This window comes from Hippocampus bargibanti, linkage group LG10, assembly GCF_051943395.1.
Source record: "Hippocampus bargibanti isolate YZ-2025 linkage group LG10, ASM5194339v1, whole genome shotgun sequence".
Taxonomy (NCBI): domain Eukaryota; kingdom Metazoa; phylum Chordata; class Actinopteri; order Syngnathiformes; family Syngnathidae; genus Hippocampus; species Hippocampus bargibanti.
This window is the reverse complement of record NC_142743.1, coordinates 1,829,072-1,843,059: the sequence shown is the minus strand read 5'-3', so window position 1 is coordinate 1,843,059 and position 13,988 is coordinate 1,829,072. Positions and strand designations below refer to the sequence as shown.

The window sequence follows — 13,988 nt, the reverse complement described above, 5'->3', positions numbered from 1 at the left end:
TGAAGATGATACTGGAATAGTATTTGTATTATATTATTTTATATTCAAATGTGGAGGACACTCATTTGCTGTGGCGACCCCAGAAGGGAAAAGCTGAAAGGAAAAGAACATATTAATGTACACATGAATTACAGTTCTCAAAGCAATAAGCATACATGTTTTGCTTGGTGTTTGGGTCGAACGAACCATTTTATGTCTCCTCATCTGGTGCTAGAAGTAACATTTATGCTGAATCTGACCATTGCCATGTCTTGCACCTCCTTGTACATCATGTCTTTTATCATTTCACTTTAAATTAATAGTTGGAACACATTTGAGGACTAATAATATATAGCCATCACAATTATTTATTTTTTGTCTTTGCTATTTCTCTTACGGAATACGGAAAAAAATATTTGATCTCCAATATAAAATGTTGATTTGTCAAAGCATTCTTGCTGTCAATAATCATACTTTTTTGGTTGCTGACTTTACCGACAAATACTTAACTGATTTGGATGCTGAATAGTGTTCCTGCATACCAGTACAGTATCCCAATTGAATTTTCACCTGCCTGTAGATGAGACAACATAATTGTGACTCTTCAATTTCTGCAGCAGGTGGTGTCTTGTGTTTAAAAACACTGTTCAGAATTATTTGGAAAACCTTCTATTAACATTGACAAATTCCTGCAAACAACAATCACAAACATATAAATGGAATACATCTGAAAAGTGACATCTGACCTCTTTCTTGACTCCAATGCAAGTGAACATGTTGGTATTGTTCGGCAATGTTTAAAAAGTTTTATATCGGAAAATCTTCGATATCCCTGGACCAAATCAATACTTGGGCAAACTAGAGCACCTCAGCTGTCCAACCAGGCCACTCTGATACCGATCTGATGTTTTATTTTGGAATAAAAGGCCTCTGAAAAGTGAAAACATATTAATATTGTTTGTCAATGTTTAAAAAAGTTCTAAATCAGAAAATATTCAATATCCCTGGACCAAATCAACACTTGGGGAAACTCGAGCACCTCAGCTGTCCAACCAGACCACTCTGATCCAGATCCATCCATCCATTCATTCATCCATCCATTTTCCGTAGAGCTTATTCCTCATTAGCGTCGCGGGGGTTGCTGGAGCCTATCCCAGCTTTCTCAGGAAATACATTCATATTTTTGGCGCTATTTGCAGCGGAGGGTGGTTGATGGGAATTGGCGACAAAGGGCATTGAAAAGTTAAGCACGCCTTCAAACTTATTGTATATGGCACTGACTGTATGTGGCACTCCTTTTTACCTGCAGCGTTCATTAGATCCTTAATTCTCTATTCGTTTGCTCATCGACCTCACATACTGCATATACATACCAATTGTCACCACCACCCTCCCCCAAAAAAATGATCAGAGCAAAAGTCTTTTTTCTAATGTCATTTTCAGACTCGGTCGAAAATGCCAATTCTCTTTCTATCAAGTTTATTGCTGGCATTACAATGTAAAGGTGGTGTTCCATTACAGTCATGTTTTTTTCTGTCCACATAGGTTGCAAGGAGTGTTGTGAGCGATGTGTGGGTAGTCTGCCCTGGGCATCCCTCATTGCCACTATCCTCCTATACATGGGTGTGGCCTTGTTCTGTGGATGTGGCCATGAAGCTCTGAGTGGGACTGTCTCTATCCTCCAGAACTACTTTGAGGTCATCCGAGGCCCCGGAGAAACTCTGGATGTGTTTACCATGTGAGTATTTACAGTCGTCATTTGGTTATGTGATCAGAATTGGTGTTAAATCATTTTAGTTTATATTCAAATGAATAACAATGTCGTTATGATTTCATTCAACAATGTGCCAATATTATTTTCCTGTGCTTTCTAATCATGTGATTTTAACATATTGTTGCATATTTTAATGATAAAATGACTTGAAATTGGAAATGAGCAGGCAACACAAAATAATATGACAATAGAATTAATTTAGGTCTGTAACTGATTGATCTCATTCTTTTATTTTTAATCTCATCTAAAAATTACTGAGAAAATCACTATTTTCATTTTAAACTCATTACATTGTTGAAGCACATCATAAGATGAAAGAAAATTGTATGTTATAGTTTTTTTTCTTTCAGTAGACTTGGAGAGCTGTAGTCAAATGCATTTACTTGCTGCTGTATTTGAGACTAGTCAATGTCCTGCCTGCAACCTTTAGTTGAGACGAGGGAGAAGATCATTGTTTTGTTTGGGTTTGAGTGCTCTGCGATTGGCTGTCAACCAGTTCAAGGTGTCTCCCGCCGACTGCCCGAAGACATCTGGGATAGGCTACAGCACCCCCCCCCCCCCACCACCCTAGTGACGATAAGGCTGTCAGGGCAATGAATGATTTAATGGTTTTTTTTGGTGATTCTAAAAAAAGGTCCTGTGTGTTAGGTTAATTTATTAAAAACAGTAAGAATAATTTTCTGAGCAATACAATTACTCGACATTGAACTAGCTTCAGATAACAAACAATCAACAAAAGAGACCCAGAAATCACAGTGCCCCAAATTAGTACTTTAGAACTAACACAGTTCATAATGACAAACTTAAAGGACAACCGACACCATTTTTTTATTTCCTAACTGACATCAGAAAAAACGTTTTATAGCATCTAAAATACCCAAAACACGCAGGCTGATAATTTTAGTCAAATGCAAAACACCAATAAAAATAACTTAAAGTATCCCGAAACTGCTTCAAAATGACCTCGGAAATGGCGAGTTTCAGAAGGTCCCGCCCCCTTGTTCGTGACGTCACTCCAGGATACTCCAGACACAAAACAATGGCTTCAGATTCGGAGAAGATGCTTTCTTGTTACTCATCCAGTTATGAATATGATTCAAATAGTTCTGAAGAGTAAAGCATAAATGTTTGCAATCGATTAAAGAAGTCCTCCCTGATCAATTCGAGCCACCTGGACTCCAATGTAGCTCCCAGAAAATGCACAAGATCGTGCACAAGCTCCGTTGGAAATGGGCTTACTTGTCTGCTGGGAATTTGTGTCCGCTTTTATGGTGTTACCGCAATTGGTAGTGTTGGCGCGACACACAATGATTCGCCATTGCGTTATTTATGTGTTTTTCCTTCCAAGATCAACACGATGTTTTCAGACCAAACAAAGTACCCAAAATGCATTGTGTGTCGCTCTCTCGGTCAGCGGCGTTCCTGACGTGACGTCAGGCATTGTCATCAACTCGAAAACAAGACTTCCTGAATATTCAGCGCAAATCTCAAAACGTAAAATATAGCTATATGCGGTGGAATCTTTGTAAAATGCGCTCACTAGAAGTCATTTGAAGTGATTTTAAAAATTATTGTCACAACTTGTCCGGAGGCGTCGGTTGCCTTTTAAAGTGCTGAAGTAAACATCAATCACTTCAAGTAGTCTACAGAGGGAACATCATTTATGCCTCATTTAGTTTGCCAAAGAGTTTTGCTATGGCTAAATTGCACAACTACTATGCCTCGTGCATGGGTTGTTCTCGAGTTTCGTTTGCCAAAGATATTTGCTATGGCTAAATTGCGTCAGTGTTAAGATTAGCTGTGGCTGTGCACTTGTGACTGGATGCTTTGCATTGATGTGGGAGATTAAATTTGACCTGCTTCGGTGGCACACAAACTCCTAAGAAATTAGGCACAACAATCTACCTTTTTCAATTGTGTCGTCAGTGGTTTGTTTTTAATGTAAATCTTCCACTCATTGTGCCGAGAACGATCACATGTTCATCACTTCTTACTAATACCACCCAATTCCAATGGGAGCCTTTCAGCATTGGCTAAACAAGACCACCATAATGGCAGCTAATAAATGTCCACTTCAGGTTGTGACTGACAGTAGTTTCCCCACATTCAACAACTCGAACAGAGGAAACCAACACAAAAAATATTGTAAAACAACTACAAATACTTTGTATGACACGATGGAGGAACATGTGATTCAAAAGTAACTACAGTGGTACCTCGGTTCTCTACCATAATTCGTTCAAGGACCCTGTTCGAAAAGCGAAACCACCTCTTTGCTCCTGTCACTTGCGAGTTGACAGGGGGGGGGGGGGGGGGGGCTGCCTCTCCCGGCCGTTCTCCATCCGATGTCATTCTCTAATCACAGACACGGGGCATTTATACGGTTCGCGATCACCTCGCCAATGCCGGATGATTGACTCAACTCGCCACTGTACCTGGACTCTTCCTTCGATGCGTGAGCGTATCCGGTCCGAGGTATTTTCCCTGCGTCCCGTAAATTTATGTCATCTTCCGGGATTGCGTAATTTTGCACCCTCGTGTGCCATTTGCTTTTTGGCGTAGTAAGCGGGTCGGATCACCCCCTGCCTTCTTACTCGCTGTGTTTTCTTTTATTTGTGAATAATCAGAATCAGAATCATCTTTTTTGCCAAGTATGTAGAACACACAAGGAATTTGTTTCCGGTAGAACACGCTGCACTAGTATCGTCGTCAAAAAAAACTGCTAAGTGGCACTATACAGTTACCTTGGTTGGTTAGTACGTGTCTGTTTTGGGATCCCAAACATTCCACTACGTTCCGACGAGTCATCTGCCATCACTCTCGCTCGGAACGTGACAGCTTCATGATGTTCTTTCCTCTTCAAATATCTATTCAATAACATTTGCTCTCACTCCCACAGCAACATCACTAGATTTCACAGCCTCCTTATTCTTTAATATCGTACTGATCGTAGATTTCGCCATTCTGTATTCCCTCGCCAGATCAGACACTCGCACACCTCCTTCATATTTTGCGATTATTTCTTTCTTAAATGCAATAGTTGCACGCACTACTTTTCTTTTGTCACTTTAAGCAGCACTTACTTTCTTTGGAGGCATGATGAGGGGCTAAAACTCTTTGTACACCTATATTAAACGCTAGAGCAAAAAGCAGCATGTCCGCTAGCGACAACAGTTGGTCAGGAACAGAGCGATACACCCGTGCGCCGCTTAGCTCCCCACCCTCGCGTACGCACTCACGCGTCGTATTGGCGTTCGAACACCGATTGATGTTCGAACGCCGAAGCAAGAATATCTCGAATATTTTGTTCGAACACTGATTTGTTCGAACAGTGAGGTGTTCGAGAACCGAGGTACCACCGTATTTTGTTATTTAGCTGTTCAATGGAGGGTTGCAGAGTTTTAAGCTGCATTCACCTCAAAAGCCTCAAAAGCACCCCCAAAAAACAAAATAAAAATAAATAGGAAGGAAGCAAGAAAAATAGCGGTGGATAAAATTATAGGCATTCATTGTAAACATTCATTCAGTCAGTCAACTTTTAAAACGCGTATCCTCACAAAGGTCAGAAGGGGTGCTGGAGCCAATCCCAGCCGTCTTCGAGCAGTAGACGAGGGGCACCATATACCGGTTTCCAGCCAATAGCAGGTCTGTTTAGGCTCTCAGTCGTACATGAGTGGTCCATTGATGAAAAGGATTCTTCACCCATCATCTGTACTTCATTGAAGGTGTCAGACGTGTCGCTCCTCATCCGAAGAGCTTCCGCAATGAAATGAAGTTGTGCTGGTAACTCAGGCCCTATATATATATATCCCTACTGGGCAGAGGCGGCAGTGCCAGACCTATGCTCTGATAGGTCCCTTCTCTAAGTTTGGGAGAGCAGTAGGCTACTCCCTGAAGCCAGTCTGATTCTGTCTTTTGTTCTGTCTGATTACCTGTAATGTTCTATACCTGGCTCAGATTGCCCCATTGCCCTCACCTCATTAGCATTACTAAGCCTATGTGGTAACGACTTAAGATGTATTTTGTAAACACGGTTTACATTAAACCTTAAACCAAGGTTTAATGTGAAGGGTTTTGCTGTTTTACAAAAATGGTTTCTTTTACTCCTTTTTCAAACCACCTATTTTCTTTGGCTAAGATGTTAACCTCACTGTTGTCAAATGAGTGGTTGCTAGCTTTTAGGTGCAGATGTATTGCAGTTTCAGGCTCACGAGCATTGTCCCTGCGATGATGAAGTCATTTTTGACCATTTGTTTAGTTTCCCCAATGGATTGCTCTTCACAATCTTCATTTTCACAATATATAGAATAAATAACATGACTTTGTTTTTCATTTAGCAGCATATCTTTTGGATACACTCATTTTTGTCCTATCTATCAGTTTGAAATACAAATTCATGTTTGTGCTATGGGCTCACCAGTTTCACCCATAGTGGCAAATCTGATGGAGAAACATCATTCCCGGGGACGAAGGCACTGGTTTTGATATGTGGACGACACTTTTGTCAGAATCAAAAAACAAGAAATTCAATCCTTCACAGATCACCTCAACACTGTGGACATAAATATCAAATGTACTTGCGAGGACATTAAAGAGAACCAAATAGCCTTTTTGCAAAACTGCAAAAAAAAATATAGAAGAGGACAGAGCGCTAAAAACAAAGTTTTTAGGAAGGCCATGCTCACTGACCAATACCTCAAATCAATCATCCACTACAACACAAACTAGGAGTTATCAAACCTGTCAAGCATAGGGCTGAACAAATACCAACAAGCATTGAAGGTCAGGAAAATGAGTCAAAAAATGTCAGGAGAGCATGCACAAACTGTGATTACCCTGAGTGGTCTTTTAACAAATGTTTAAAGAAAAGAATAGGGAAATAAACCAAAAATCCTGAAGAAGCAAAATGGAAAGGAACAGCAGTACCTTACATTTCAGGTGTTTCGAACACTATTTCAAACCGATAATTATGGATTTATTAGAGAAACATATAGGGTCAGATGTTAAGCAGATTCCTTACTTACAGACAGTGTATTGTCGGTGTTCAAATACCTGACATGTTTCGGCGACTACTTCCGCCTTCACATGTCAGGTATTTTACACTGTCTGTAAGTAAGGAATCTGCTTAACATTAGTTATCAAGTAGACAGGATGAATTTAGTACAACGATATAGGGTCAGAGTTACCAGCACAACTTTAGTTCGCTGACGAAGCTTTACGGATGAGGAGCGAAACGTCTGACACCTTCAAAGAACTGTAAATGATGGCTGAAGAAACCTTTTCATCGGTGAACCAATAGCAGGGCACACATAAAAGAGCAATCATTCACACTCACATTCACACCTAGGGACAATTTGGAGTGCTCTATCAGCCAGCTGTGCATGTTTTTAGACTGTGGGAGCAAACCGGAAAATCCATCGAAAGCCCACGCAGGGTCTGCACTGTGAAGTCAACATGCTTACCAGTCGACTACTGGGCCACCTGCCCAAAATATAAACATTGTACTTTATTTCACATTTTATATAAAATAAAATCTATTTAGTAAGATGTCCTGCATGCTCTACAACTGTAGGTGTTCTCAGATAACAATGAACATGCAGAGCTGTCAAGCAATCCTTTCTGCAAGATGCGGAAACAATATTTCTGCAAAATACAAAAGCTGATTAACATCAGCATTAATCTGTAGTTGACTGAAGATGAAACAATTGACTTCAGATATGCTCCAACTTTGCTTTGTTGGTATTATTCATGTTTTTATTCCATGGAAAAGTTGTGCCCTCCATGATACTCACCTCCCACCAACAATGACATCACACAACATTTCTATCTTTTATTACAATTAACATTGTGTTTATTCCCACTTGTACTTCTGAAATAGCATACCATCTCATTTAAAAACAAAATCCACCACAATAATTATATCATGATTTTATGAAAGTAAGAAAGAGTGATGTTTATTTTCTCTGCAGCATTGACATCCTGAAGTACATCATCTATGGCCTTGCAGCTGGATTCTTTGTCTTTGGAGTGGTGTTGCTTGTAGAGGCGTTTTTCACCACTGGAGCAATAAGGGATCTGTATGGAGAGTTCAAGATTACTGCATGTGGACGCTGCCTGACTGCATTTGTAAGAAAGCTTACATTTGGATGAATGTTTAGACATCTCAATTCATGCTTCTTAAGAAATGAGTGGTTTATGAAATGCTACTCTATTGCATGTCCAGTTATGAACATAGGAACCAAATAAAACAAAAATGTTAATTCATCTCTAAAAAGAAAATGGTTAGTTGGAATCTGACATCAAATCATCACTACCATGAGAGGCAAGATTGGAAATGTTCCATTGTGTCTGCCACACATGGCAATTCAGGTTTTAAAAGACAATAATGTTTATTTAATGATGCGAGAGATGGAGTTTATGTTTGGTTACATTACTTTTTTTTTCTTGTGGATGATTTAACTCTTGCACGCATTACTATTTGAAGAAAAAATGTTGACTATGTCTTAATATTTGGGCATAATGGTTATTGTCTCTATTAAAGATGATAAAAACAAGCTTTTTCCATTCTGGTTTTGTGTAACTGATTACCTTATGTCTTTTCAGTTGATGTTCCTAGCCTACCTGTTTTTCCTGGTGTGGCTGGGTGTGACAGCTTTCACCGGCCTGCCGGTCTTCATGTACTTCAATGTTTGGTCCATGTGTAAAAACACCAGCGTGATTGAGGGAGCCAATCTCTGTCTGGACCTCCGCCAGTTTGGTAGGTAAAATGAACTATTGCTGGTGCTTGAATCAATGAAAAAAAACAAAGTCTTGAAAGACAGTTCCACCTCAACTAAGCAATCCTTATCAGGGTAAAAAAAAGTGATGTTCCAAACAATAATCCAATCGAACCTCCTAATCTTGTAAGGGTTGTACTAATTCGAATTCAACCCTTTTTTTAAGTTTCCTCTTAAATTGACCCACATAATCTGTGACATCACATGAGAATATATAATGAAAATTCAACATGTTTGTGTCAAAAAGGTTTTTAAAAAAGAGCTAAACTGATCAGTGATATAATAAAATGTTTTTGTAGTACAAATGTGTTCTTATGCAGAGTCCTTGAGTGTTTCAAAGTGTCTGGTGTTGTCGAATATAGATCAATGGCAGTGCTTCAAGTGAATACAGAGCTGGAGCTACAATGACTATAATGGTATGCTGGTCCACAGGTTTGTGTACAATTGAAAAGAGCCACCATACGAGTAGACGTGGGTGACTGTTTGGGGAGTTAATGGCCAAAGTTTCCTTGAGAGTTTTGAAAGGTGCTTATAAATAAAATGTATTATTATTGATATTAGAGGAAGCTGTTTATGTGTCTACTGGATTTAATGCGCGTGGATCAGTGCCGCCTGCCTGAGGGGAGTAGTTGGAAAAGGTGGTGGGCAGGGTGCGAAGGGTCCTGGTTCTTGCAGTGTGCAAGTCCTCAAGTGGGGGTAGAGCGCTACCAAAGATTTTTTGGGCGGTCCCAATTCTTGAAGTCGGATATTGTCCTTTTTTGTGGCATCCCTAAACCAAAGTGTGATGGAAGAACACAGGATTCATGCTATGACTGCTATGTAGAACTGCCGTGGCATTTCCCGTAGCAGGCCATGCTACCTCATCAGCCTCATTTTTTGATTTGGTGTTGATCTTTCACTTCATGTCCTGGGAAACTGTGATTTCCAGGAACTTCAAGGTCTCAATGGTCAACACGGGGCAGTTGGATAGTGTGGGGGGGAAGCTGCGTTGAAGGATGTTTGCTGAAGTCCACGATCATCTCTACCATCTTGTGTATGTTCAGCTGTAAATTGTATTGGTTGCACTGGAGCTCCAGCCACTCCACTTGTTGTCGGTAGGCAGACTTGTCGCCGTCTTTGATCAGACCGATGATCATGATGTCGTCTGCAAACTTTATGAGTTTGACAGCAGGGTGTGTTGCTCATGTCAAGAGAGAAGAGCAGATTAAATTAGATTAGATAACCATTATTTGTCTCAAAATGGAGAAAATCGCAATTCTCAGCGGCAAAGTTATGAAAGGAACGGGAAAGCAAAAAAGAAGTAGAAGAACAAAATATAGGAGCTGCTGTAAAGGCAGGCACTTTTGCGGCGCCGTCTTAAAGTCAAAATAATCTTACACAACACAATAGACAAAAGACAGTTACTCAATCTTAACCATTTTTCTGCAGCGTGTCTGTTGTTTGAAGCGGTTATACAGGGTGACCCAAAACAACGGGCCTCAACTTTAATTAGGCCCCGTTTCTTAGTGTTTTGTCTGAATGGAATGAAACTTTGGTCATAACTAGTTTATTATGTTCAAAACATCACATCAAAACACTAGGGTCTTAGGCCTTTTTCTCCGTTCTATCATATGTGTTCTAGATGGCCTCCATTCAGCTCTGTGCATTTCTTGAGGAGCGGCACAAAGTTGTCCATGACATGTTTACAGACTGAATTGGTAATGGATCTCATCTACTCCCTGATGGCTTTCTTGAGTTCAGTGATGGCTCTGGGTTTCCCAGTCCTTTCCCAGTCTGTCCTTGAGATAGCCCCAAAGAAAAATATCTGGGGGCCTTAGGTCCAGGCTATGGGCTGCCCACTCAAAATCAGTCTTTATCGAAGAATGTGGCACAGCAGTGATAGTCACCTGTTACGTTCCAAACGAGGCAGAAAGCAAATGACCTGTCGGAACGAAGTGGAATGTTTGGATCCCCAAGCAGGCGACAGAGAAAGAAGACCCTTGCAGGGTGTTTACTAATGTAACAAATTGCGCTGGTCCAAAAACAGGTAGACCATGGGTAAAAAGTAAATCAACACTAAAACAAGAGGGCAAGGGGAAAACCGACCCGCCTACTACGCCTAAAAGCAACTTGCACGCGGTATACAATCCCAAAAGAATCCGTATTAATACACAGTGTCTATGATGACGGAATTGACAGCAGGTGGTGGAAGCAGGGAGGTGCGGCCCCTCCCCCAGCTGTCAATCCGCACGTGACATCACCAAGGAGCGGTATGTGGAGGTCCTCAAAACCTTCAAAAATGACCTCCAGACCATCTACAAAGTTCTCACACCTCAAACCCGTCTCGAGATTGGTTGAAACTTAGTAGGCCGACTTATCAGTCTGAAGCTGTCTCATGTCCTGTTCGTGGATTTGTAGGCCAGAGAATGGGGCAGGGGGCATAGATACAGTAGTTTCTGGTTCGTGGATCTCTAGGGTACAGAATGGAGTGTGTCTAGTGTGTCTGGTCTACTAAATGGGAATTGGTCGCCATAGATTATTTTAATGCAAGAAGCAGCAGACAGTTTACCTGCTTGGATCATTGGGAGACACAAACCTCTCCTCCGCACTTGCAGTTTCATTTGCGTTTTCGCTTTTTCATAGCAACAGTTTCAAATTGTTTTGAATTTAGAAAAAAATGGAAGTCAAACAAAATTATTTGAACACGTTTCTGTTCATCAGGTGCTGTAACCATATCTGAGGAGAGGAAGGTTTGCACAGGATCTGAGAAGTTCTTCAAGATGTGTGAATCTAATGAGGTAAGAACTGCTTTGGGTTTGATCTGACCCAATTAAAATCTGAAGCAAAACAAGAATACCAAGAGTATTAGTAAGCAGTTTGACGTGTTGTACAATTTTAAGTCTTATTGTGACTTTTGCAGTTGGACTTGACCTTCCATCTGTTTGTGTGTGCATTGGCTGGAGCAGGAGCTGCTGTAATCGCAATGGTGAGCACAGAACTAATAGCAAATTCCTTAAGGATAACAATTCTTCATTTACAGCAGTACCACACACCTTATCCAAAGGACGCTGAGACCCCGGTGAGCATAAACGATGTAGAAAAATACTGGAAATTATAGTTATCGTTGATGTTGTTTATTTCAAAATGTCAATCTTCTTCGGTTAGGTACATTGCCTAATTAATTGCCATCACATTCTGCAGATAACTAAATCACACTCCCTTCGGAAGCCAGTATAGAAGGTGCTTGGCAAACTGTCTGCAGTGTGAGTGAGTCACCGAGCTGAACAAATATCTGAATTGATTTTCAGTTCCTTTCGAGATCCATCTCAATGCTATATATATTGAGTGGGGACAACACCATTGCTTTGAGGTCTTTGTTCGCTAAACTAGAAAGAAGCAAAGCTTTACCGCACACGCAGAGACACACAGACATGCACGTACACGCACAAAGACACACAGGTTTGGTTGACAGACGCACAAACACACACACACACGCAAACGCACACACAAACACACACACACACACACACACACACACACAAACATCCATCCATCCATTTTCAGTACCGCTTATTCCTCATATATTCCGTCTTGCTGCAACTGATCTTCATTCTTCTCCTTTCCAGGGCATATCTCCACATCTCTAGTTTCTCCGCCACCTGTTCCCTGTTCTCGCTATAGATCACAATGTCATCTGCAAACATCATAGTCCAAGGAGATTCTTGTCTAACATCGTCTGTCAACCTGTCCATCACCATAGCACACAAGAAGGGGCTCAGGGCTGACCCCTGGTGGAGTCCCACCTCCACCTTGAATTCCTCAGTCATACCGACAGCACACCTCACAACTGTCTTACAGTCATGATACATGTCTTGCACCGCTCTGACATACTTTTCTGTCACTCCAGACTTCCTCATGCAATGCCATAGCTCTTCTCTAGGCACCCTGTCATACGTTTTCTCCAGATCTACGAAGACACAATGCAATTCCATCTGACCTTCTCTGTACTTCTCTATCAGCATTCTTAAAGCAAACAATGCATCTGTCGTACTCTTTTTTTGGCATGAAGCCATACTGCTACTCACAAATGTTCACTTCTGCTCTTAGTCTAGCTTCAACTACTCTTTCCCAGTTTCATTGTATGGCTCATCAACTTTATTCCTCTGTGGTTAGTACAACTCTGCACATCTCCTTTGTGCTTAAAAATGGGCACGAGTACACTTCGTCTCCATTCTTCAGGCATCTGTTCACCATCTAAGATCTTGTTGAATAACCCAGTCAGGAACACCACCGCCTTCTCTCCAAGACACTTCCATACCTCGTTTGGTAAATCATCAGGCCCGAGTGCCTTTCCCCCCTTCATCCTCTTCAGCGCCCTCCTCACTTCATCCTTGCGAATGCTTGCTACGTCTGGGTCCACAACAGTCCCGTCTTCTACTCTTTGTTCCTTCTCATTTTCCTCATTCATCAATTCTTCAAAGTACTCTTTCCAGCTTGCCATCACACTACTGGCAGCTGTTAATACATTGCCATCTCTATTCTTAATCACCCGAACCTGCTGCACGTCCTCACCATCTTTGTCTCGCCAGCCTGTAAAGATCAGTCTCACCTTCCTTGCTGTCCAGCCGAGCATACAAGTCATCATAGGCCTCTTGTTTGGCCTTGCCACCTTTACTTTAACCGTGCGCTGCATCTCCTTGTACTGCTGTCTATTCTCGTCCGTCCTCTCAGTGTCCCACTTCTTCTTTGCTAACCTCTTTCTCTGTATACACTCCTGCACCTCCCCATTCCACCACCAAGTCTCCTTATGTACCTTTCTTCCACTCGATACACCAAGTACTTTCCGACCTGTGTCTCTGATTATGTTCGCTGTAGTTTGCCAGTCATCTGGAAGGACCTCTTGCCCACCCAGTGCTTGTCTTACCTCCTTCCTCAATGTCATGCAACACTCTTCCTTTTTCAACTTCCACCATTTTGTCCTCACTTCAGCCTTTTGTTTCTTCATCTTCCTCACTGCCAGCGTCATCCTACACACCACCAACCTATACTGTCTGGCTACACTCTCACCAACCACCACTTTGCAGTCACTGATTTCCTTCAGATGGTGCTGTTTGTTGGTTTCAAATTCTTGTTTCTCTTCTGGTTCGGTGTTCAACGAAGTTCTGTGATAAAAATATCAGTGAGGATGATAGATGATGAACAAAAAAACTACTTTATTCTCGTGAGACAAAAAAGGAGAGAACATCTCTTGTCGGGGCAGGAAGCGAAGGCAGGAGCACACAGAACAAAGAGCAGAAAGAAAGAGAAAGAGTTCCCGCTCGGACTAGCTTTTGAACGTCCACGGCAGCGATCTGTTGTCCAATCAGCTACGGACAACTCGATCTTCCGTCCAATCGGCTACGAACAACTCAGTGTTGGGAGAACATAGACTGAACCTTGATGCTCGTTACATCCTGCTTTCAAAACTATTCAACTAATAA

The 13,988-nt window shown here is 41.4% G+C and overlaps 1 protein-coding gene across 1 annotated transcript in view; it reads left to right on the top strand.

The window, feature by feature from the left end:
• gpm6ab (glycoprotein M6Ab) overlaps window positions 1-13,988 on the top strand; it is a 41,998-nt gene that overhangs the window by 12,732 nt on the left and 15,278 nt on the right. Inside the window, exons 2-6 of the mRNA XM_089005361.1 lie at window positions 1,525-1,717; window positions 7,723-7,879; window positions 8,357-8,510; window positions 11,230-11,306; window positions 11,429-11,494. Of these exons, the coding sequence (XP_088861487.1) occupies window positions 1,525-1,717; window positions 7,723-7,879; window positions 8,357-8,510; window positions 11,230-11,306; window positions 11,429-11,494 (647 nt within the window). The remainder of the gene's footprint in view (window positions 1-1,524; window positions 1,718-7,722; window positions 7,880-8,356; window positions 8,511-11,229; window positions 11,307-11,428; window positions 11,495-13,988) is intronic.